The 26,451-nt window shown below is 36.6% G+C and overlaps 2 protein-coding genes across 2 annotated transcripts in view; one reads left to right on the forward strand and one right to left on the reverse strand.

Moving 5' to 3' along the window:
• The window catches only part of LOC142349975 (dnaJ homolog subfamily C member 8-like), a 440,478-nt gene that overhangs the window by 127,330 nt on the left and 286,697 nt on the right, over positions 1-26,451 (forward strand). The window lies entirely within an intron of this gene.
• On the reverse strand, positions 277-25,378 carry LOC142349283 (uncharacterized). Its single transcript, XM_075400745.1, has 13 exons — positions 25,030-25,378; positions 24,160-24,318; positions 18,177-18,430; positions 15,124-15,299; positions 14,585-14,770; positions 14,103-14,184; positions 13,789-13,866; positions 8,044-8,247; positions 3,048-3,144; positions 2,553-2,639; positions 2,112-2,189; positions 1,503-1,802; positions 277-1,191 (listed from the first exon to the last, which is right to left on the reverse strand). Exons 1-13 carry the CDS (start codon positions 25,036-25,038, stop codon positions 571-573), a joined length of 2,331 nt encoding a protein of 776 aa, XP_075256860.1. The 5' UTR covers positions 25,039-25,378; the 3' UTR covers positions 277-570.

Here is a 26,451-nt window from a genome sequence, read left to right on the forward strand (position 1 = left end):
TCGCGGCGAAGCGCGCCCACCGACCCGCCAGTCGGAAATTCTTTTCGCATTGTATTCCAATTCGGCTAATTGCCCTAGCATGGCATTTTATTCTATCCAGTTTAACACAGTATGAGCATACACGGAAAATTAGTAGTCGTCTCTGATTGCTTAATAAATCGCTCGCTTAAATTCTATTCAAGAATAGCCCCCCCCCCCCTCCTTGCAAAAGGGGGGCAATTGTTGAAAAGATCCATAAAAACTTCAGATGAGAGCAGTTAGAATTCAAAATGAACTCTAATGTCGAAACAACTCAATAATGTGAATAAGTGCTACGCTAAATTTCGTTCCGCATTCTCTGAAAGGAATTTCTGTTTTTGCAAGAGCTTATGGAAGCTTAATTTTTGAGTACTCGAGCTGAATTTCTAGCTCTATAATCTTAACTTTTTGACTGGTGGACAAATAGTGTATTCATATTTATTCTATCATTCATACTGAATAGATAATTTACATTCTCATTTACATTTATACAGTCCAGTTGATCAATCTTTAAACACTTGATACAAAATAGAAAATAGCTAAATCATATTACTACTGCGAGCTACCGCGTCTCATAGCTAAGTTTAACATTGTTTTAAACTCACTATTAGCACCATTAGAGCTCATTTTCCGCTCATTTTGAGAGCTGTTAACAGAACCATTTGAGTTTGTCTTATTGACATGCATCTTGGAAGCTCTGTACAAGGCCAATGTTCTGTCGGCAGGCTGAGTTTGAGACGTGCTAGAATTGTTAGATCCGACACTAGCTCGGCTAAGAGTTGACGATCGTCTTGGAAAGCTTCGATGGGACCCGTCTCTACTTTCAGGTTGAGGAGGGGTGGGTTCTTTTGCGTACTGCGATGGCTGCAAGCTTCGAGAGGAAACATTGGCAGGTCCTCTCGGTGGAAGATCGGAGGTCACCCTTGCATCGTCCAAAATTCTGTTGCTCTTTTGACTTTCAGCCATTGGGGCTGAGTTGGAATTCAGTTCAGGCAATCTTGCAGATCCGTTGCTCATAGAGTATTTGCTCAAAAACTGAAGGTTATGACCACTTGTATTTCCGTTTACTTGCAGATGATTTTTTAAAAGTGTTTCTCTAGCTTCGGCCAGAGCTTCTGTCAGTTCGAATCGCTCTTCACATTCGCGACGAACTGTGTCTTGTAAACTCTTCACCTGAAATTTCAATTCAACATATAGGCAACCCAGTAAACAGAAAATACATTTTATATCTACAACTCTGTTTATAAATAATTGGCTAATGGTGAAATATAATCACGAAACATCTCAGATCATTAGTGCCTTTACTTCAGCAACGTCTTATCTTAATTTGTAGCAATTTATTAAATTCGTTTGTATCAAACTAAATTGAAAATAATAATTTGAAAAATTTATGTGAAACAATACTTATGAATTACTTTTTTTCACTTTCGAATGTGATACATTAGTTAGGGCATTAAAAATTCTTTCTAAATAGTCCCCCGTACCTCGCTCAAAGCATTTTCCAACTGAACCGTCAGTTCTTCCTTCTCCTTTTCGAGGACGCCGTTCCTCCCCATTACCTCTTCGACTCTGCCTGAACTCTGTTCACTCATTCTCTGGTCTAGACTCTGCTGCTCATTAAGATTCTCTTCGGCGGATCTCAAGCGCTGGTTTAGCAGATCCAGTTCCCGCTGCTTTGATTCCAGTTTCTCATCATACGATGTTTGAGAAACCTCAAGATCACGCTTCAGATTGGAGATTGTGGTTTGCAATGATCGAGCTTCGTCCCGGGCAAACGCTATCATCTGAACATAAATATCCGAAGATTGACCCGATCAACATCTTAAAAATTATAAAACGAACCTGATTCTGACCGTCGCGCGTTCATACCTTTAAAAAAACTTGTAATCAATTTCAAAAATGAGGGAAAATTGGGGGAGTGTTATAATCCGTCACTTAGGTTCCGAGCTACGTTTTTATACCGTGACCACAAAAATTATCACCGGAGATTGATAAATGGGCCAAATAGGGCTTTGCTCGACATCGTTTCCCTTGAAAAGGACTTCCGCAAAGCTATCAGAGGAAGTTAAGGTCATAGCGAAAAAAGAGCTAACCTCATTTCTGGTTGATTCGATAAGTTTGTTCTGGTTACTCTGCAATTCGTCAAACTTCTGTCGCTCTATATCCAACTCCTGCAACACAGATTGATCACAGTTAACAAGCTTAAAAAACACTTTTTTGGTAGTGACTGAAAAGGAGCTTCGTTAAATTGCAATGACAATTTTTATTCGAAGCCACTAAATACAACACGGAGTGAGGTTCTTGACTAAATTGACCTCAGATCAGACGTTGTACTGGACCATTGTTCAGACTTTAATGAACTCTTGCGGATGTCAAGACCCTGTAATTTTGAACCTAGACTTTCCCCCAATACTATTGGAAACGGTCTGATCACGTGTTGCTTTGTTCTGGCAACGCAACCTCGACTATCATAGTAACTATTGTATTACGAAGAAAAGTCCGAAATCACTGAAAAAAAGCCATTCACTACTCACGATTTTGTGGTTGGCGGCCATTGAGTCCAAAAAGAGTTGCTTCTCTCTTTCAAACTTGTCACGCTCATTCTGTAGGACCTCTTTCATCTGAAATACACATAATCAATAGGTCATAGAATCTTGACTAAGGTTATACTAAATTATCACGAACTAGATGAAAGAACAGTTACGATTTATGCTCTATTTTGCTTTCTTATTTATTAACCGGAGTTAATTAGCTATTGTAACCATTTCAGGCTTATCAGCATTTTTGAGTGAAGAATACTTAATGTCAGCATTAAAAGAGTGGAGAGCTTCATGGCAGGTTGAAACATCATGTAATTGGATAATGAAACTTTCGTTCTGTTATCGTTTTTAGTGCAGCTATCAAATGTTTATTTATAAACATTTTCCTTGCTAACAGCTTGTTAGAAAACATTGTTTTTAATTTCATACAGTATACTCTACTTTAGCAAAGGCAACACTATATTGATAATGAATGGAATAGGGAAGAACCTTCATCTCGAAGTCAGTCCCTCCAGAGTTAAGTCTCTCTCGGAAGTTCTCCTGCAATTCTTCAATCCTCCTTTGGTGAGCAGCAATCAACGTTTCTCTAAAAGCACACAAGAAAATAATAGTTCAAATCCGAGTTCACCAATAACTTCGAAGGCGACTTCCACAACATAATTCGGGAAATACTACTAAAAACTTAAAATCTTTCAGCATCTGTTGAAAAATCAGTCTATCCTATACCAATTTTATGCCAATTCAACTACTAACCTAACCGACTAAGGTCGGGCAAATTGCTCTCAAACAACTGGCGAGTGGTTGGCTTCGGTAGTACCCAGCTGAGGCTCAGAGATGCAAGCATTGCAAGGGAGTAGGGTTGGACGAGAAGGGGTCCAGACCCACAGGTGGAGGAGAGTGGACTTGTGGGTGATTGAGTGGGGGGGGGGTGCTTGAGTGGGGGGATCAAACTCAAGAATAAGAACCGCCCTTCACACCATAAAATTTTTGCCTCAAAATAGTTTTGACGAATCGCATCCTTAAAGACTGGTCAGGCGTAAGGCTCTAAGAGAACTTAATGCCCTCCGAGCATTACCTGTTTATCCCATTTTTGAGGATGAAAAGTAATATGGGTCAGACGAAAAATTGGTCCAGCGAAGAATTGCATTAAAAAGACTACAGCATAATATAATTGCTACAAACTTCGTTTGGGAGCAATTAAACATCTTCTGTCGTTGTCCATTGAATCAAATTTCACTAATTAATTGAGAGATTTTTCCTGCTGCATGGCAGAAGTCACCAAAAAAACTTCCCAAAACGTTCAAAAAAAATTGCTATCATGATATTTAAAAAAAGTTTGCCTTCAGTGATCCTGCAATTTACAGTAAAGCACAAAAACCACAAGATAACTTCCATTAAAAGAACATTAAAATTTTTAGAGCCCGGAAAACTTTTCCGAATTTTGCTCAGTACTAAGCATTCAAACGTAACAAAAACTGCCTCCGATTGAAAAACGAAAAGTGAAACTTTCCTCTCTGTAACAGAAATAAAAAGTGGCAGTATTGTAAGAGAACTAACAAGATCTGTCAAAATCAGTCTAAATTTTCTCAAATTGTTGTGAATCTTGTACGCTTGTGTTGCCAAAAATTAAGATCTATCTGTACCAAAAAGAATTAAACATAAACCGACTAACGTCAGAATAATTGCTCTCGAACGACAGGCAAGACAATTTAATTCAGGGGCTGTAGCCTAGATAAATCTTTTATGGGTCCAAAAATAGTCGCCCACGATGATAATCGAACCACGGACCTCCTGCTTCCTCACCAGAAGCACTGCCCACTCGGCCATCAGGCTCTTCCTTTTGCTATGCTGCACTCAATTTTATTCTAGCGTGAAAAAGTCACTTGAGAAGTCAAAGAATGTTCTAGAGGAAAAGCGAAAAATGGTCAAGCGAACAATTTGCATAAAAAAGAACAAAACGTTTACAATAATTGCTATGAAGTTCATTCAAGAGCAATTGAAAATTTTCGTGTCATTGAATTTCATCTTCATACAAAAAACTCAATATATCGTATATTTGACTAAAAAGCGGGGAATTCAACATAATTGAACACGAAGAAATTACAAAATAAACCGACCAACGTGGGATGAATTGCTGTTGAATAACAAGCGGGGGCAATTTAATTTAGGGGCGTAACTCGGGAACTTTTTTATGGGTGCAAAAACTCCGTCATCTGGTTTTGAAACCGCGACCTCCAAGATAGCAATCTGACATCTTTACCACTAAGCTACAAAAGTTTTGATCTTCAACTGTTTACAACCGCCTTCATGTTAGCAACAAAAATGAACGCAATTGAGATCACTCAAAAATGAAGTGAGGCGGGAAAAGGTCAACTGAGAATTCAAAGAAGGTTCTGGAACAAAACCGCAGAAACGGTCAAGTAAAAACTTACCACAAAAAAGACACGTTTACAACAATTGCCTTAAACTTTGAGAGCAATTAGCAAAACGCCAACTAACTACGAAAAATGGCCCAAGCGCCCAAAAACCACCTTGAAAACGTTTATTACATTTAACTACGACAAACTGAGCTTAAAGAAAATAAACAGCTACTCAAATAAACATCAGCAAAAAATGAACAAGCAGAGCTTGAACGACAATTTGCAAGAGGAGCGAATTTTTTCCCCATCTAGTTTTCTCATTCTCTCAAAAAGCATCAACAGAAAAAAAAACCTTTCTTTGATGGATCTTTAAATATTCTTCTCGTCAACTGTGCTCAATAGTTTGCCCTTTAGACTGTTCTCACGTGAGTCACTTCCTGTTCTAACTACACTCAGCATTTCCATTTAAAAAAGACCTTTCGCAAATTCTCTTCGAGTAGTGAAAAATTGCCATACATAAGCCGGGAAATAATCCGTTCAGTCATCAACTTAAGAAGACCTTGGGGCTTAAAACATAAGGTTACGCGAATAAATTTGATTTTAAATTCTATATCTCCTTTAAAATGTCTTTCAGGTCTTTCTTTAAAATAATCTAACTCGGGTGACATCGATTCGATTCAATTTCAATTATAATTTACATTTTCCAATTAGATTTACTCAGTGAGAAACTAAGTCAATTGCTTGAGCGCCGTATGATGTGATTTACGATTTAACAAGATTGACCACAAAAGTGATACCAACTGGAGAAAAAATGACGTCACGCAAACAAATTCAGCCGCAAAAGTCGCTCTTTGACTTCAACGCGTTATCAAATGATCGCAACAAAACGAAGAGCGATGAATTGAAAAACTATAGCAGGACAATTGCCATAAATCTCAATCTTAAAATAAAAACATTCAAAACAAAACAAAAAAAAGCAGATTGTCGGAAAATAACCGCCGTTGACGCGCTTGATGCACATCGTGATTGAAACAGAAAAAGATAAATTGGCCAAATTTTTTTTCTTTGCAGAGTCAAAAAGTGTTCTACTTCGGCGTGCAGTTTCGATTGGATTCTAAGATTCTTCTAACTATACTTAATTCAGCTTCTAAACCGAAAACTAATAAGCTTAATACCAATGCCAGCTAGCAAACACTCCAATGAACTTTGATAACCCAATTCTAAATGACTTAATGACCGGGCTTTATCGGTTCATCCCGTCTCTTTGGATTTTGCTCTTTTGACCTTGACTGTATTCACTATCTTGCGTAATTAATCGAGTGAATGGATTTAAAAACCATTCAGTTAAAACAGTGAATGAGGTAAGTCAGAAGTCAAACGTGAAAGTCGTGGTTACTTATATAAAACGAAAAGCGTGATCAAAAAGCAAAGCGAATTAAAAAAAAACATAGCAGGACAAGTCCTGACGTACAATTCAAAGAATTTTCATTGACTAAACAAAAAATTAGACCTAGAACGGACTATGAGTGAATTGGGAAAACCATTTTAGAAAATCAGATAAAAAAATGAGAAAAAAAAACAAAATCAATGTCAAAATGCCGCATGTGAACAAAAAAACCACTGGAGCGAGAAATGGAAATTTGGTTCAAACAAAAAACGACCTAGAATGAGCTATGAATGAATTGGAAAAACCATATAGAATGAAATCTGATCCAAAAAAAATCGAAAAATCTGTAAAAATCAAAGTGAAATTGCCGCATGTGAACAAAAAACCAATAGCGAGAAAAGGAAATTTTTGTTGTTCAAACACCGTTTTCTCACTCTACTTCAAAATTAGAGCGACAAAAATTTCACACCGCAAAACGAGTCGCTTGTTCGCTCCACTTCCTGTTTTGGTGTGACCAAAATCACTACTCCAATTAGACTTCAAAAATCATGAAAATGTGTGAACAGATCTTAAAAAACAGGACAGCGGCCCAATATAACTAAATTCTTTGAATTATAAAAAAAGAGAGCGCCTAAATAATAGCAGTTTGAGAGGCTGACGGCGGCTATTAGAAAACTACGATGAGATAATTAGGTTTCACTCTCTTCGCGGCTATTAAAACCCAATTAAAAATTAGCCACAACTTTTACCTTTCTTGACGCAAATTTTCGTTCTCTCCTTTCGCCTCCTAGCAAACACTCTAATGAACTTTGATAACCCAATTCTAAATGACTTAATGACCGGGCTTTATCGGTTCATCCCGTCTCTTTGGATTTTGCTCTTTTGACCTTGACTGTATTCACTATCTTGCGTAATTAATCGAGTGATTGGATTTAAAAACCATTCAGTTAAAACAGTGAATGAGGTAAGTCAGAAGTCAAACGTGAAAGTCGTGGTTACTTATATAAAACGAAAAACGTGATCAAAAAGCAAAGCGAATTAAAAAAAACATAGCAGGACAAGTCCTGACGTACAATTCAAAGAATTTTCATTGACTAAACAAAAAATTAGACCTAGAACGGACTATGAGTGAATTGGGAAAACCATTTTAGAAAATCAGATAAAAAAATGAGAAAAAAAAACAAAATCAATGTCAAAATGCCGCATGTGAACAAAAAAACCACTGGAGCGAGAAATGGAAATTTGGTTCAAACAAAAAACGACCTAGAATGAGCTATGAATGAATTGGAAAAACCATATAGAATGAAATCTGATCCAAAAAAAATCGAAAAATCTGTAAAAATCAAAGTGAAATTGCCGCATGTGAACAAAAAACCAATAGCGAGAAAAGGAAATTTTTGTTGTTCAAACACCGTTTTCTCACTCTACTTCAAAATTAGAGCGACAAAAATTTCACACCGCAAAACGAGTCGCTTGTTCGCTCCACTTCCTGTTTTGGTGTGACCAAAATCACTACTCCAATTAGACTTCAAAAATCATGAAAATGTGTGAACAGATCTTAAAAAACAGGACAGCGGCCCAATATAACTAAATTCTTTGAATTATAAAAAAAGAGAGCACCTAAATAATAGCAGTTTGAGAGGCTGACGGCGGCTATTAGAAAACTACGATGAGATAATTAAGTTTCACTCTCTTCGCGGCTATTAAAAACCAATTAAAAATTAGCCACAACTTTTACCTTTCTTGACGCAAATTTTCGTTCTCTCCTTTCGCAATGAGAAACGCCTCCTTGATCTTCTCGTACTCAGTCACCGTCTGCTCAGATTCTGCCACTCTCTGATTGGTCAACGACTCCTTCTCGGCTATCTCTGCTCTCAGTAGGGCTATTTGTCTCTCCAAGTCATTAACAGCTGAACTCTTTAATGAAAGTTCGTCTTTGTACCTTGAGAAAATGAGGATATCGATACAATAAAAGATTATCAATTGGATCTCTTCCGTTTGTGTTTTCATCCCCTCAATGCAATATGCACCCCCCGATACACGCGCCATAACATTAAATCATTATAAGAGATATGGCACGTTATTGGGGTGAATATGGCAATGTGTGCCCACTAAGCTGGCATTCAAACGAAACGATCCCCATAATTGAAGGAGAGCAAAATTTGTGTTTATCGAAGGAAAAAAATATTTGCTTGAAATGTCCTGACAATATATTTACACTACAATAGAATCTAATTTAAACGCTGTGATTTACAAAAGATCATTGTAAAACCTAATGTGCAAATATAGCTGCCAAAAACCCAATGTGCCAAAATAACCACAGCCATTAAACCCAGATTATCACCTCTAATCTTTTCGTTCAATAATCGGATTACAAATTAGCAGTTGGCTTTACAAGAACATTTATTATACTTGAGAGGATAACTTGATATAATTTTCGGTTCGAAATAGCTTAATACCAATTCTCAGAGGCCTAATGAAATACACTTAAATTTTATTATCACTCAAGAAAGGAAGAACTTATTGATCAGCATGAAAAAATTTTCCGCTTTAAAACGACCCACTCCTTTGCTCTCATTAATACTTCGCTGTAACAACAACTACTCCAATATGACAACTAACTCAATGACAACTAAAAAGTCCAACGAAGCGGAAACAGATGGTCATATGATATACTCTTATAGTTAAAACATAGCCGACAGATTGCCGGAAAATAGCCGCTGCTTACCTCTCTGACCGACGTTGGGTTTGAAACAATTAGATAAAAATGACAAGAGCGTAGCTTTTTTCCTAAGGGTGAAAAAAATTCTAATATGCGCCACAGTTTCATTAGATTCGATATGCTGAATTCAACCTCTCACTTACAGGACTATAAGCTTAATACTAATATCAGTTAGCAGCATACTCAAGGAAGTATGATACCTTAATACACTTTAAGTCTAAAGCCTGGATCTATTGTTTTGACCATTTCTTTTGATTTCGCTTTTGGACGTTGACCAGATTTGCGTAAATTTGCTGAGTGAAGTCTAAATTCCATTCAATTGAAATAGTGAATGAGCTAATTTAAAGCCAAACTTGAAAGCGGTGACTTATGCAAAACAATAAAACCGAATTATAAAAACATAGCGGGACAAGTCCTGAACTACAACCAAAACAATTGATCGAACTGGAGACAACACTATCAGTCTCTTCAGAAGAAGACCCTGTAATAGTATACAGAACAAACCAAGACAATCATATACTACCAGGTCACCGAAAATAAACAGAACATTACAGAAAAGTATACAAACTGATTTCATTTCTCTTTTGAGGAAAATAGAGTTATCAGCAATATTAGATTCAACAACCTCAACCTCCAAAAACATTCACATAATGAGAGTTCAGAGAGCAAACACCAAAACAGAAACTGAAAGGAAGCATTAAAGCTGAACTCTTTAATGAAAGTTCGTCTTTGTACCTTGAGAAAATGAGGATATCGATACTATAAAAGATTATCAATTGGATCTCTTCCGTTTGTGTTTCCATCCCCTCAATGCAATATGCACCCCCAGATACACGCGCCATAACATTAAATCATTATAAGAGATATGGCACGTTATTGGGGTGAATATGGCAATGTGTGCCCACTAAGCTGGCATTCAAACGAAACGATCCCCATAATTGAAGGAGAGCAAAATTTGTGTTTATCGAAGGAAAAAAAATATTTGCTTGAAATGTCCTGACAATATATTTACACTACAATAGAATCTAATTTAAACGCTGTGATTTACAAAAGATCATTGTAAAACCTAATGTGCAAATATAGCTGCCAAAAACCCAATGTGCCAAAATAACCACAGCCATTAAACCCAGATTATCACCTCTAATCTTTTCGTTCAATAATCGGATTACAAATTAGCAGTTGGCTTTACAAGAACATTTATTATACTTGAGAGGATAACTTGATATAATTTTCGGTTCAAAATAGCTTAATACCAATTCTCAGAGGCCTAATGAAATACACTTAAAATTTATTATCACTCAAGAAAGGAAGAACTTATTGATCAGCATGAAAAAATTTTCCGCTTTAAAACGACCCACTCCTTTGCTCTCATTAATACTTCGCTGTAACAACAACTACTCCAATATGACAACTAACTCAATGACAACTAAAAAGTCCAACGAAGCGGAAACAGATGGTCATATGATATACTCTTATAGTTAAAACATAGCCGACAGATTGCCGGAAAATAGCCGCTGCTTACCTCTCTGACCGACGTTGGGTTTGAAACAATTAGATAAAAATGACAAGAGCGTAGCTTTTTTCCTAAGGGTGAAAAAAATTCTAATATGCGCCACAGTTTCATTAGATTCGATATGCTGAATTCAACCTCTCACTTACAGGACTATAAGCTTAATACTAATATCAGTTAGCAGCATACTCAAGGAAGTATGATACCTTAATACACTTTAAGTCTAAAGCCTGGATCTATTGTTTTGACCATTTCTTTTGATTTCGCTTTTGGACGTTGACCAGATTTGCGTAAATTTGCTGAGTGAAGTCTAAATTCCATTCAATTGAAATAGTGAATGAGCTAATTTAAAGCCAAACTTGAAAGCGGTGACTTATGCAAAACAATAAAACCGAATTATAAAAACATAGCGGGACAAGTCCTGAACTACAACCAAAACAATTGATCGAACTGGAGACAACACTATCAGTCTCTTCAGAAGAAGACCCTGTAATAGTATACAGAACAAACCAAGACAATCATATACTACCAGGTCACCGAAAATAAACAGAACATTACAAAAAAGTATACAAACTGATTTCATTTCTCTTTTGAGGAAAATAGAGTTATCAGCAATATTAGATTCAACAACCTCAACCTCCAAAAACATTCACATAATGAGAGTTCAGAGAGCAAACACCAAAACAGAAACTGAAAGGAAGCATTAATTGGATAGAAACCGATTTCAACTAATGTCATTGAAACACGAATCAAGGTCATTGAAACACGCAGCTAAAACTTAAAATTGTCTACATTTATCACACTATCCATGAACATAAAGCATATCATCTTCAGGGACCACGTAGCAGAGACCCCGTAGAAAAAAAAATAGTTCAGGGACCACGTAGCAGAGGTAGCAGTATATGCAAGGACCTATCAAAAATTTTCGAAAAAAAAAATCGTGGTGTCCGAGTCGTGAAAAGAAAAGAAAACGATTAAATAGCTTCAAGTATGAATCATAGAGCGCCTACAGACCTGTAATTAGCACGATTAGGTGATAGAAAAACGAAGACAGTGCAAGAACTGCCAAAATCCGTGACAAATCCGTTAACTCTTACTTATGAATAGAAGCAATTAAACAGATTTAAATATACGTGGTAAAACAATGAAAATTCCATAAGTAGCTTTTTTCTGATAACAAGTAGCATCAAAGTCGTTGAAACAATTATCTTTCATTCAAATGATTGAATTGTTTTATATATGCTTTATGAGAGAGTCAGTCCGATCATTGATGAGACTGTAACAGAACAACAAAAATTATGTAAAAAATCAGGCAAAAACAGGCGAAATCCAAAAAATAAACTGACCAACGAATAAACTGATAAACTGCTCTCAACTGCTCTCAAAGGACAGGCGTGGGAAATTTGATTTAGGGGGCTGTAGTTTAGAAATGCCTTATGAGTCAAACAGTCCAACAGCTTCACCACTACGCCACAATGATGTTGCTCCTTTTTCGCTCACCGTCTCTTCCATATTATCAAGAAACTTTATAACGCAGAACTCAAGCTTGCCAAAATCGATTAAAACATCAACGAATTTTCAAGAATAAAAGCGCAAAAACAGTTCAGCAAAAATTTTGCATTAAAAACATCGACACCCATACTAACAATAATCGCTTCAAACTTCGCTCAAGAGCAACAGAAGCTTACTTATATTTCATAAAAACACACACAACCAAAGTCTAAAAACCGAAGTTGCCTTTTGAGGGGATTAAACAATTAAAACAATAAATTATTAGAACACACTATCAACTCTTATGTGTGTGTAGAAAATGGAAAAAAACGAAAAAAGGTCAAATTGCCACATGTGGCTCAAAAACCAAAAATCAGTTAAACACCAATTTCTCACTTAACTACAAAAGTGGTTTGAAAACATTTGACGCTTTACAACTACTCACTTCTTGCTCCTCTTACTATTCCAGCGTAATTAGAATCCTTTCTCCAGCCTGTATTCTTATTCACAAGGTCGAAAAAGTGTGGATGGACCATTTAAAAGACAGCGCACCAATATAATTCAAATTCTTTAGAGTGAAAAAAGGAGAGAGCCTAAATAACACCGGCTGAAAGGCTGATAGCGGCTACTCCTTCACACTTCGCTCAAGAGCAATAGAAGCTTACTTATATTTCAAAAACAAATAGCAAAAGTCTCAAAACCTAAGTTGTCTTTTGAGAGGTTTAAATAATTAAAATGATGAATTGTTTGAACACTCTATCACCTCTTAAAAGAGGCTGTGCAGAAAATGGAAAAAAGCGAAAAATGAGGTCAAATTGTCACATGTGGCTCAAAAACCGAAGATCAGTTAAACACCAATTCCTCACTTAACTACAAAAGTTGTTTGAAAACATTTGACGCTTTACAACTACTCACTTCTTGCTCTTGTTACTATTCCAGTATGATTAGAATCCTTTCTCCAGCCTGTATTCTTATTGACAAGGTCGAAAAAGTGTCGATGGATCATTTAAAAGACAGCGCACCAATAAAATTCAAATTCTTCGGATTGAAAAAAAAGGAGAGCGCTTAAATAACAGCGGTTGAGAGGCTGATGGCGGCTATCTATAAAATTTAAAAACAACTATGTGCCCGCGGCAATTTTACGCTAATAAAAGCAACATATTGGGTATATTTCGGCACTGTGTACTTTTTCCTGACACCGCTCTCTTAAAAACGAAACTACTGAGTTACTATAGTACTTGATAATACAAGGCGGAAATACTTGAGCTGTAAGTCCAGTAAGGCAGAAATACTTGAGCTGTAAGTCCGGGAGTAGCTTCCTGTTCTATCAAAACAATTGCTTATGTCTAGTTATATTTTGTCTGCCAACAAAACTTCAAAACAATTGAAACAAACCAGACTAAAGTCGGGCGAATTGCTCCAGAACAACCGATGAGCGTTTTTTAGCCATCTGGGGCTCAGTAATGCTAGCATTAGGGGGCCGTGGGGGAGTGAGGGCAAAGGATCGAGGCTAGAAAAGTCGCGGAAAACATAGCCTAATCAATTTCAGTGTGGTGCAAGTTATGTAACTTTTAATCGCAACGAGAATTGATTAAAAACAAGCCACGGTTGTTATCGCCCTTTCAAAGTTTTTCAACATCTCGGCTTTGCCTCGGAGTTTGATAAATTCTCTATTGCTATATCAAGTTTACCAAATATCAATTCTATTTTCTCGCAGAAAGTAAACGTCACACGCAACTGTGGGTGGCAGACTGACTAACCATTGAACTGACTTCTGCAGAGTAGCTGAGCTGTTTTCCAGTTGCTTTTTTAATGTTTCCATTTCCCCATTTTTGCTGCTAAAACAAAGTCCCTCACAGTTAAGATTTGCTTTTACAGGTTATCAGCCATAATCTCAATTAGAAAAATATGAACACAAAGTAAACACATGGTACACAAAATATGAACTAAAATCAGCGATTTTTCGTTCTATTGTGTCATTTAATTAAGTACAGTGGAGATTAAAACTACTATGCCCTATTAAAACTTTTCACGATAGGTAGAATAACAAATTCTATTAACTCACTCCCTTTACCTGTTTAGTTGCTGTAGCTGGGTCACTTCTAAAGCTTTGCGCCTTAACTCTTCATTCTTTTCAGACATCAGTTGATCAGACTCTGAAAAACAGAGAATTTTTTTTCGAAACCATATCTTTGGATGCTGAACCATACCCCTTCAACTACTTTAACTCCCTCATGGGTATTTAAAATGTACGAAAAGTTCCGAGGCTAGCTTCTAATAGACTTTAAACAGTTACCCGAAAATGTAGCGTTTTGCTTTGGAGTCAAATCCTATAGGTGACACGAGGAGCGTACGATTGTTTTCCAATATTAAGTAGCTTTTATAACTGCGTTGAAATACATTTAACAAATTTGTTTATTGTTGTTTGATTACTTTAAACTTGGATGGACGTAAATTCGTTAACTAGACTCTTTTGATCTCTTCGACTACCCGGAATTTTTTGTAAAAAAACTTGCGTTGCTAGAGATATAGCAAAATAAACTCTTTATTTCTTACCTGTGTGCTGTTTCTGTGACAACTCGTACATTGACTTCAATTGGTTATACGCCTTGTCAAGTCCACGGAGCTCATCATTCTCTGACGTCAATTTTGCGCAATTATAGTTGCTTTGATTCAGTTGCTCCGTTATGTTGGCCAGTTGTTTCACATAATCCGTGTTCTCACTTTTCAAGCTATCGATTTCTGTAAAGACAACTATGCATCTGTCGAAAGCTTAGGAAGCTAAATTTAAAATTCGGACAGAAAAATAATGTCAAAAAAAGCCTACTTGTTATTGTTGACAACACACTAAGTTACTCTGGATAGAAACGTTTTTAGGGCTATATTTCAAAACAATAGTCTTTCATTAATAAACAGAGACTAAAGATAACAAAATGCATAGTTTCACATACGGAATCAAATCTAATCATTTCAAATGAGAAGTTCAGTCACTTGATTCGCACAAAGCACAGAAGGTTCGCACAAAGCATGCAAAAAGGCGCTAAGGAAAGCATTTCTAGCACCTAATAGACCATAATATTTCTAACACTTCTTACCTGTACAAAACATTTTGCTCAAAGCACCGAAGCTTTGTTTGAGCCTCTCGAGCTCAGGATCAACTTCAGCCTTGATTTCTAGCAACTCTCGTCTGAGGTAAGGAACTGCTGTCTTTAGATTCCTAGTCTGCTGAAGAAGCTCATGCAGCGAACCAACTAAGCTATTGGTAGTTTTCCTAAAGCCCAAAAATATTTTTTAAACAAATTCTATGAACAGCAAGAAGCAGTATTAAATTGTCAGGTTAGAGTTATTAAAATGCCACCACAGTGCATTTGTTTTCCATCAGTTGAAAACACACCTAACATCTGAAGATATACTTTCTAATAACGGATATTCATAATTGGAAAGGACGATCCGTGATATGCAAGCCGTTCCAACCCCTTAGATCAAAAAGGCATCATTAAAAACTCGAAGACAACGGACTATCAATTTTTCAGCATTTTTCCCCCGAAAAATATAGCTTTTAGTGCTGATGCAGATGTTCTCAATGCATATGTACTGAGCTGTCCGATTTTAAAGATAATTCATCAAACTTTGTTCAAAATCCAAATTCAACTACCAATATCATTTTCACAAATCTTATCCATAACCACAAAAATTTTGTGACCAAATCAACTGATAGCAAATACTGCAGCAAATAACCTCATTACAATATTTCAACTAGTATGTCCAGGCACTTATACGAAGAGTCAGAAAACGCTTATATTTTCGAAAAAGGCCAAATCATTGTAGCGTATTACCCAAACTACTGTTTCGCAAGAGATTAATTTCATCATTCTATTGCACTGCTGCCATTATTTTACGTGGGAATTAAAAGTTTTGAAAATACGCGCAGCAAATGGAGGAAACATAACGCACCAACCTCGGGCGAATTGCGAGCGGTTGACCTCGGTAGTAGCTAGCTGGGGCTTAGGGATGCTAGCATTGGCGGGGGAGGGGAAGGGTGGGAGGCCTGAGTGAGGGGGGTTGGGAGGGATGAACGAGAGGGGGTGCAAATCCCAGGTGCAGGAAGGTGTACGGGAGTATTAGGTGGGGGTGAGTGATGGGTTCTATTCGGACAAAATCTGCAGTTTTACTCGAAAAAAATGATTTTAATAGTTAGACTTAAATTTTACTCAAATTTTACTTGAATGGTTTTACTTCAAGCCATCTTAAAATGTCCGCTAGAGTCTAAAAGAGTAACAAAAAATGGGAGTATCATTTCGTTTGAAGATGGATAAACACAAGCGACTAACGTGACTGATGGGGGAGGAGGATGATAGAGGGGTCAAACTTATAAGACTAAGAACCGACCTTCACACCTTGAAATTGTCTCCTCAAAACAGTTTTGGTGAATCGCATACTGTGATACTAGTTAGACGTAAGTCTGAGAGAGCTGCTCGACCACTTAATGCCCGCCGAGCGCTACCTGTTTTTTAGGACAAAAAGTCCAATGGGTCAGACGAAAAACGGTCCAGCGAAATATCGCAATAAAAAAGACCACAGGAATAATATAATGGCTACAAACTTCGTTTGAGAGCAATTAAAAAACAAAAGTCTTCTCAGAAAAACCAACCGAAGAACAAAAAGACTCTTTTACCGAAGCGGTTTCACTTATAGAAGCGGTTAACTTGTACTCGGGAAGTGTTTTGAATTAACTCATTCATCTCTTTTCAAACCAACAAAACGAAAATAAGAAAAGACGGTCCAACTTTGCTCATTATCTAAAAAACATTCCCAAATACTAAAAACATAGCCGGCGGATTGCCGGAATAGCGGCGGAAGAATGGACTTGCATGCCGTATAAAAGAGATAGAAACAGATACAGATCTAAATTGAAAAAACAAATCGACGCCGCAATAAAATCAAATCTGTTAATAAAGGACAAAAAAATCTATCAAATTTTGTTATCAATTGAGATCCCGAAAAAACTATCTCTGCCAAAATTACTTCATCAAAACAACTAGTACTTATTAAAACCACTAATTTGAATTTTTTTAAAAATACTTGAGTCCAAATTATAAAAAGCTCGTACAAACAACTTGCACTGAAAAAATGGAAAAAGTTAATAAATTTTTTAATACTACAAAAGCATATAAATCCAAAGAAAAATTCCTTTCAGCAAATAGGGTATCCAGATGCTCGCAAAACAATAAGCAAGTCAAAATAGGCTAGAAAACTTGTCTAAAAAACAGAAAAAAAGCGAACTGCAAAAAAATTAAGAAAAATAGTTCCACTTTTTGTCATATTTCTCAACAAAAAAATGATTCATATACACAAAAACGTAACCAATTGTTATCTTAAATTTGCCCAAGTAGAAGGGGTCTTTTCAATACCCATTTGAGCCAGTAAAACAAAACAATCGTCAAAGTTGGTCCGAAAACCAGCAAAATAAATGAAAAACCTCCGAGTTAGCATAAAATTCATATAAATTTCCAGAAACCTTCAAACCACTACCAAAACCAGCCTAAAGTTAAAACAAAATCATAACGAAACCTCTTAACCAAAAGAAACTGCTTTAAAAAGCCGCACGTAAACAAAAAATTCCACTCGCTGGCAGAATTTTTTTTCACACCTCAATTTCTCGCTCTCTAGAAAACAGCGATATGAACAAAAAAAACCATGCGCTTTTCGCTCCACTCTTCATTTTGTTCAGCACCAAAATCACTCCAAATTTTTTCACGAGTTTCATTTCCCGCTTCAAAATTCACTCCAATATAATTGATTTAAAAAAGGACTTCTCCAATACTCCTCTTCGAGTCGTAAAAAAAAGACAGCGCCCCAATACAATTCAAATTCTTTGAATTGTAAAAAACCAAGAGCACCGCAATATAGCTCCGCTCAGCTTACAGCTTCGCAGCTATTGGAAAACCATGCGACCATCAAAAGCGTCAGCTAGTGCTGTCCGCTTGGCAACCAGTTGCAGCTATGAACTTTTGCTGCCAATCACCAAGTCTAGCGTCTAAGTATAATGCAACGATGTGCTCATTTATTCGAGTACGGGATCTCAACGTGATCAGACGTGAGACGTCGTTCAAGACAATATCAACAACAAAAGCCGAACCAAACATACTTTAGACTTTCCATCTCGCCTCGTATTCTTGTGTTCTCTGATTCCTTTGAATTTAACTGCTGCTTGACATCTGCTAACGATTCCAATTCATCGGACAACCGTTTTTCTGTGTCTTCTAAATTTTTTCTAGCTGCTCTCAATTCTGTCTCGTTTGAACTGAGTTGCTCGTTAAGATCTTTTTGGTTTGACTTCAACTGCTCATTTTCAGATTCGACTGTTTGACGCATCTCCAGCTCTTTCTTGAGATCAGCAATCTGTAAACGATTTAGAGTAATCTCATAAACATAACCGATACATATAATATCTTACTAGCAGGCCCGCAAAAGCATAGCAAGAACATCATTCAAAAGAAAAGTTTGAAAATTCAATTTCGTACCGCCTCGGGCTGGAATACATGCCCCTCGTGCAACAGCCATAACAATTACGTTACATTACCGTCAGGCGATCGCAGTCGAGGTCGCCCAGACGGAGGTCGGAGACGACATCAAACACCTCGGGTGGGGGGGGGGAGTGCCGGTGGCGACTGTACCAATTGGGATGTGTTTGGTTTAGTATATTAACCCAAGAACCAGCAATTTTGTGTTCATCTTTATTGGCTTTGCTAACTTGCATATTTAAGAAGCAATAAGACTTGTAAAGATAACCGACTTCTACATGGTGGCGTAGCGTAACGCATGTAATACTTTAGGCTGCATGTTTAAGGAGCAATTAGAAAGAGAGAAGAAACAAGATATTGAAGGAGAGAAAACAGACCAAAAAGAACAGAAAAGAACGACAAAAAAGAAACAACAGAGAAAAGAAAGGAAAAAGACAAGAAAAAAAGAACAGAAAGAACAGAAAGCAGAAAGCACAAAAGAAACGAAAAAAAGAAGAAAGACAAAAGAGAAAAAACAAGCAAAAAAAAAGCAAGAGAAAAACACAAAGACAGATAAAAGGGAAAGACAAAAGAAAGATGAAAAAGACAGAAAAGAAAGAGGAGAGAAAGAGAGAGAGAGAGAGAGAGAGAGAGAGAGAGAGAGAGAAGAAGAAGAAGAAAGCAAGTGATACAAGGAGAGAAAAAGAAAGAAAAGACAAAATAGAGAGAAAAGACGGAGAGACGAAAGAGAGAAAAACAGGAGAGAAATGAAGAAAAGTTGAACCGAAAAGGAAAAGAGAAAAGAAAGAAGCGAGAGAAAAGAAATCGAGAAACCAAAGACAGGAAAGAACGAGACAAAAAGAGAACTGCAAATAATAAAACAGAAAAGCAAGAGAGAAGTAAGAGACAAAAGCAGGAGAGAAAAAGAGAAAAACAAGAGATGAGAGCAAGCTAGAAGAGAAAGAGAAAGAAAGCAACAAAAGAGACAAAAAGGAAGAAAAAAGAACAGAAGAGAAAGAGGTAAAAGAAAGGGAGAAAAGAGACAGAAAAGAAAGACAGGAAAAACAGAGAAAAGTGAGAGAAAAGAAAACAAAAGGAAGGAGGAAAGAACGAGAAAATAGAAAGCACTACATAAAAGAAGGAGAGGAACGAAATACAGAAAAGAAAAAGAGAGATAACCAAAAGAAGCGAAAGAAAAGAATAAATAAAGCGAGAAAAGCAAGGTAGACAAAAAAGAACAGAAAAAAAGGGAAAACAAAGACAAAACAGAAAAAAACAGGAAAGAACGACAAACTGAAAAACTAAAAAAAGAAAAGAAAGAGAGGAACAAAAGAGAGAAAGATGGAGAAAGGCAGAAAAAAACAGTCAAGAAAGATAAACGAAGGAGAGAAAGAGAGAAAAAAAAGACAGCAAAAAGATAAATTAAGCAAAACTGAGAAGAGACAGAAGAGACTAACAGAAAGAATGAGAGAAAGAAAAAAGGCGGACGAAAAAGAACAGAAAAAAGAAGAGAAAGAGAGACAGAAAAGAAGAAGACAAAAAAGCAAGAGAGAAAAGAAAGACACAAAGAGAAACAAAAATGAAAGAAAAGAATGAAAAATGAAGGAAAGAACAAAGAAAAACGAAAAAACAGAAATGAGACATAATGAGGGAAAAACGAAAAGCAGAAAAACAAAACAACAAAAAAAGAAAAGTCAAGACAAAGGCAGAAGCGATAAAATGGAAAAATCGAGGTTTTTCCATTTCTAAAATTTTTTGAACCCTAGCTTTTCTTTGTTCAGGAATATATAATTTGCATCAGCAAGTAAGAACCCATGATTTTTTGTAACTGTTGGTCATTTTGCTTAGATTTGCCTTCTTCGTCATTGACTTTCTCTTGCATCTGAGTATTTTCGGTCATTAAACTCTTCCGAATCAGACTTTCGGACATTGACCGAAAAGCACGTTTTCGGTCATTGACCTCTACTTATGAGTCCGCTTAACTACGCTTGTTCTATAGGTCTCTTAAACATGCCACTCGAAGCCCTTAAACATGCAGCCTTATAAACTGTCACTCATTTAATATATAAGATATCTAATAAACATAGACGGCAGATTGCCGGAAAATAGCCGCGATAGCCGCTTGTGGCCTTTCATGGAATTGAAACAACTAAAGAAATAAGATAGACAGATTGACCACCAGCCCTTTGGCACTACTTGGATGCACACTATTGATCTTTAACTAGTAATGTTCATAAAAATTAAAGTTCATTAAGTGATTTCAGAAATCATTTTGTTGAGTGAGTTAAGTCAAGCAATTGACCTAAAAGCAGAACAAATGACGTCAAATACACAAATTTTATCTGCAAAGCAGTTGAAGTCACAAAAAGTCAATTCCAAGAAGTCAGCTTGTAAGAATCATAGATGGAGACGACGAATTAAAAAAAACATAACAGTACAAGTCCTGAAGTACAATTCAAAGAATTTTCATTGACTAAACAAAAAACTAGATTTAAAACGGACTATGAATGGATTGGAAAAATCACATAACAAAACAAAATCCGATCAAAAAAATTGAAAAAAACAGTAAAAATCAAAGTCAAATTGCCGCATGTGAACAAAAAAACCACTAGCAATAAAATGAAATTTGGTTCAAACAAAAAAGTAGGCCTAGAATTCACGATGAGAAGATCGGGAAAATTATTTATAATGAAGTCCAATCCAAATAATCGAAAAAACAGTAAAAATCAAAGTAAAATCGCCGCATGTGAACAAAAAAACCACTAGCGATAAAATGAAATTTGGTTCAAACAAAAAAGTAGGCCTAGAATTTACGATGAAAAGATCGGGAAAATCATTTATAATGAAGTCCAATCCAAATAATCGAAAAAACAGTAAAAATCAAAGTAAAATTGCCGCATGTGAACAAAACACCACTAGCGAGAAAGCTTTTGTTCAAACACCGTTTGCTCACTCTTAAAATCAGAGTGAAAAAATTCACATGGCAAAACCACTCGCTTTTTTTCTCCACTTCCTGTTTCGGCGTGACCAAAATCACTACTCCAATTTGACTTCAAAAAACATGAAAAAGTGTGAACAGAAAAAACATAGCCGGCAGGATTCCGGAAACGACTCGAAGGAGAAAATTACCCATACTTATGACTAAACAACTACAACAACTATTGTGAACCCTGAACCTCCATAAATGCCAAAAAAATGCCACTATTGATCTTTAACTAGTAATGTTCATAAAAATTAAAGTTCATTAAGTGATTTCAGAAATCATTTTGTTGAGTGAGGTAAGTCAAGCAATTGACCTAAAAGCAGAACATCAACACAAAGTATTAATTATTTTAAGTTAGGAAAAACATAGACGGCAGATTGTCGGAATAGCTGCGAAAGAATAGACCTTCGGGCCGTATAATAGAGATAGAAAGAGAGACAGATCGAAGCTGAAAATAGACGCCGCTCAAAAAACTAGGTAAACTATATTCAGCGAAAATAATGAAGCTTGTGAAAATTCATCCAGCAGAAGCCTTTTATTAGGGACCTTGACTGCACATATGAGTTCCTTTGACCTGTAAAAAACTCCAATTAAACAAAGTTTTAGTGTAAAAGTCATTTTATTGAGTGAGGTAAGTCACTTGTGATCAAAATCTAATCAAGCAAAAAACTTTTGCTAAAGAGAGTGAGATATGACGTCACGCGCGCAAACGCCGTTAGTGAGCGGAGGAAGTCATGCAGAAAATTTGTCAGCTTTGCTGTGTGAATAAATGTAAAACGAAAAAGAGCGTCAGACGACAAAACAAAGTCATTTCAGGGCAAATCCTGACGACGTACTATTCAAAGAATTTTCATTGACTAAACAAAAAACTAGATCTAAAACGGACTATGAGTGAATTGGGGAAATCATTTTAAAAAATTGGATAAAAAACAAAAAATCAATGTCAAAATGCCGCATGTGAACGAAAAACCACTAGACCGAGAGATGGAAATTTGGTTCAAACAAAAAACTAAGCCTAGAATGAGCTATGAATGAATTTTGGAAAACCATTTAAAAATCCTATACAAAAAAGAAAAACACGAAAAATCGCATGTAAACAAAAAACCACTAGCGAGAAAGTCAATTTTTGTTCAAACACCGTTTTCTCACTTTACTTGAAAATTACAGAAAAAAATTCACGCCGCAAAACCACTCTTATTTTCGCTCTACTTCCTGTTTCGGCGTGCACAAAATCACTGCTCCAATTTGACTTCAAAAATCATAAAAAGTGAACAGATCTTAAAAATACAGCGCCCCAATACAATTCAAATTCTTTGAATTGTAAAACGTAGCCGGTAGAATACCGGAAACGACTCGAATCGTCGTGCATTATAATCTCTATCATAACCTTACCGAAATCAGAATATCAAAACAGACAAGAGAAAAAACCAAAAGTAGCCCAACAAACCACATTAAAGCGTTTTAAAAATGCCGACAATTTTTTAGGTGCGGCGGGAGCTAGGTGGGTTGGGTGGGTACATAGGTTGGGGAGGTGGGTAGTGCTGGGGTAGTTGGGGTGGGGGGGTAGTTAGTTGAAGGGAGGGGGTAGTTTGGGGGGTACGTGTAGGCGGGGGGGGGGTAAGTTGGGGTGGGGGGTAGGTAGGTGGTGGTGGGGGGTAGGCAGGTGCGTGGGTGGGTAGATAGGTTGGGGAGTTGGGTAGTGCTGGGGTAGTTGGGGGGGGGAAGCTAGGTGAAGGTAGGGGGTAGAGGTAGGTGGGGGGTAAGTTGGGGGGGGGGGAGGGTGCGGGGGCGGTGGGGGTAGGTAGGTGTGTGTGTGTGTGTATGTGTGTGTGGGGGGGGGGGGGGTAAATAGATAGGTGGTAGGGGGGGGGGGGGCTTTGTGCGGTGTAGTTTAGATATTTAGGGGTGACTTATATAGGATCAAAAAATTTCAAAATGACCTCTTCACCTTGAAAATTACCAGCAGTTCCTAATTACTATACATTACAAAAAAAGCTACTGTTAAAGTCCAATGTTCTAAAACAGAAGTCAACGATCAAAAACGGAGGTAATGCTCGACCAGAAAGAAGTCAAAATTCAAGTCATGAACAAACTTGCTTTCTGCTAAAAAAAAAACCTGTAGAATCTCAATACTCATCGTCGAGTCGTAAAAACCTGTAGAATCTCAATACTCATCATCGAGTCGTAAAAACCTGTAGAATCTCAATACTCCTCTTCGAGTCGTAAAAAAACCAAGAGCACCGCAATATAGCTCCGCTCAGCTTACAGCTTCGCAGCTATAATAAGACTTATGACGTAGCAATTCCCCGCCAAAAGAATTTTCTGCTCCACTGTAACAAAAAGAATTCTGCATCTAAACTCTTGCTCCAATTAATATTCATTTTCAACTCTAAATAATTTAATCTACATATCACTCTTTGCCGCATCCAATTCAGGTTTTGGTAGATATGGACATCTATAGATATTTTTGTCTATGTAGTAGTGGTATGCAAAAACGCTATGATAAATCTCAACTATTATTAAGCTAACAAAGCTGACAGCCTATTATCATTGAAAAACGTGCACGATGACAGTTTGTTCACATAGACGAATAGAAAAAAAATTTCGTTCACGAGAGGAGGCAAACGAAAACAATTGCTTCTGACCTCTTGTTGTAGTTGTTTTATCTCGTGATGTATGAAGTACGACACTCCACAGAATTTGCACACAGTATCGTCTCTGTCCATTTCTCTGATCTCTTCTGGCAAAGGGTGTTCCAACTCCACTCTCAACCCACTCAAACCTTCAGTTTCAGTTGACATCTTCTGTCAACAAAAAAGAATTTGATATATTCAAGCTTATACAAACGTTTCATTGTCTTTACTTCTGATATTATATGATCTTATGATATACTGATCTATAACACGGTTTTCAGTTTGACAAAATTGAAAACTTAATTTATAAGTTTATTGTAAAATTATAAGTTATTGTTCTTCGGGTTAATAACTGACCTATTGAGCAATGAAAACCTAAATTTATGCTGCAATCATTTTTTCGTGAATTCAGCATACTAGACTAATTTTTTATTAACTAGTGTTCATTTCAATTTGAAATGTTTATAAAAGCCATAACGGCAATCAAAGTAACGTGCGTGTCAAATTGTGGGATCACCAATTTCGACATCAAATTTAAACTAATTGTGAAAAATTAGACTAATTTCAAGTTTGTATCTAGGAAGTTTCAAATTGATATTTATAAAAGCTAAACTTCCGTCAATGATTTCTTTTCGTCTTGGGGCTCATTCTGCACACTTCTATTATGATGGGCTAATTGAACTTCTAGAAGTCACCTATCATTTATGAGTAACAATTGTTTACAAGTTGGAGATTTTTACAGTACTGATTCCAACCCAACTGACCATTTTTCTCTTCTTTATAGAATTTTACAAAGAATTTCACAAAATAATAATTAAGCACCTAGCATCAAAACTATACAATTGTTTATTTATATCAAGGCGTACCAAAACTGTTTATTACCGTAATCATCCGCTTTCTCTTCAGAGGATTCTAGCTCGTATAATCACTCGTAATCGTCAGGACACAACTCATTCTCGGGGAAAGATGAAAAATTTCCGTCAAGGTTTGCAATTTGCGCATTTACACAAATTCAGACAAATAAAGTTTTAATCGTTTCAGCGAGTACGCAGAGCCGACGGCCGCTATCAGAGTCTAAGACAGAACCAGGTTGACTCCGAAATTTCTGCAGCTCATTTGACATTCAGCTTTTACGCCACACACATCAAACAACCTGAAATGAACAACCTGAAAAAACAATAAACGAGAATTTCTGAAAGAGCTTTCCATTGAGTAGCTTTTATCTCAAAACTTTTTAAATTTTCTTACTCATATATGAGAAAAAATTGAAAAGGAAACAAGACAGAATAACATTGAGAACCAGGGTCAATGATTTTTACACTAATTATCTATACTAGCAGGTCCGTAAAGGCTATCTGAATGCATCTTATCTTGAAATTTTAACAATTGATATTCTCATTGAAAACTTATTCGTGATAACTGGTGTATATGCGATCGCTTCAATGAATTTTTTTTTTGCAAAACTACTTTAGACACACCAACAAAAAATGAAGAGAGCCAAATATGTCAAAGAAAGGTTTTATGCGAGTTAAGAGTAGTAGACGATCTCACAGAGCATTAAAAAATCAAAACAGATAGAATGAGGTATAAAGAGGGAGAGAAAAAGAGATCCATAGCAGCGATATATAATAAGTCGGAGAGCAAATAGATTTAAAAAGACGAAAAAAAAAACAAAAGACAACAAAAGAAGGTTGAAAAAAGAGAAGGAAAGCATAAAAAACAAGTCTGGGAGAAAGCAAACAGCGAAAAGCGAAAAAAACGAATTAACGAGAAAGACAATGGAAAATCGAAACTGATGAGTGAGGAAAGCACAGAAAGAATACAATGCAATAGAAACCACGGGAAAATCAGGAACCCACCATAAGAACAAAGATAGGAAACAAGAAATTGAATCGAAAACAGACAAATCAAATGAAAGAAGAAGTTAGCATACAACCGAGAAAAGAAAGAGAAAGAGAGAGAAAGAAAGGAGGAAAAAGGAAAGTGAGCGCGAGGAAGAACGCAAGTTAAAACGAAAGCGATAGAAAACGGGGCATCAAAAACGAAGCCAAAACCATGAGAGAGAGAGAAAGAAAGTACAAGAACGGCGAGATAGTGAGCAAGCGCAAAAAGCAGAAGCAAAAATTTAAGTGCAAAAAAAATCACAGTTAGAGCAAACACTTGAAGACCAGAAAAATAGAAGATCGCATAAACAGAAAAGATACAGAAACTGAAGAGATACAACAGTTCAAAAGAGAAGAGAAAACAGATCCTGGGTGAGGCAAAGAATTCCGGTTCTCAAAAAAGGATGAATGTGTCAATGAG

Source organism: Convolutriloba macropyga, chromosome 11 (assembly GCF_964194025.1).
Source record: "Convolutriloba macropyga chromosome 11, txConMacr16.3, whole genome shotgun sequence".
NCBI lineage: Eukaryota > Metazoa > Xenacoelomorpha > Acoela > Convolutidae > Convolutriloba > Convolutriloba macropyga.

Excerpts from the sequence above, each read along its gene's own strand:
- LOC142349283 (XM_075400745.1), bottom strand. Across the intron at positions 13,867-14,102 it reads CAGCTACAGCAACTAAACAG|CAGCAAAAATGGGGAAATGG; the intron begins GTAAAGGGAGTG and ends ACTTTGTTTTAG. Across the intron at positions 8,248-13,788 it reads CTGCAGAAGTCAGTTCAATG|GTACAAAGACGAACTTTCAT; the intron begins GTTAGTCAGTCT and ends CATTTTCTCAAG.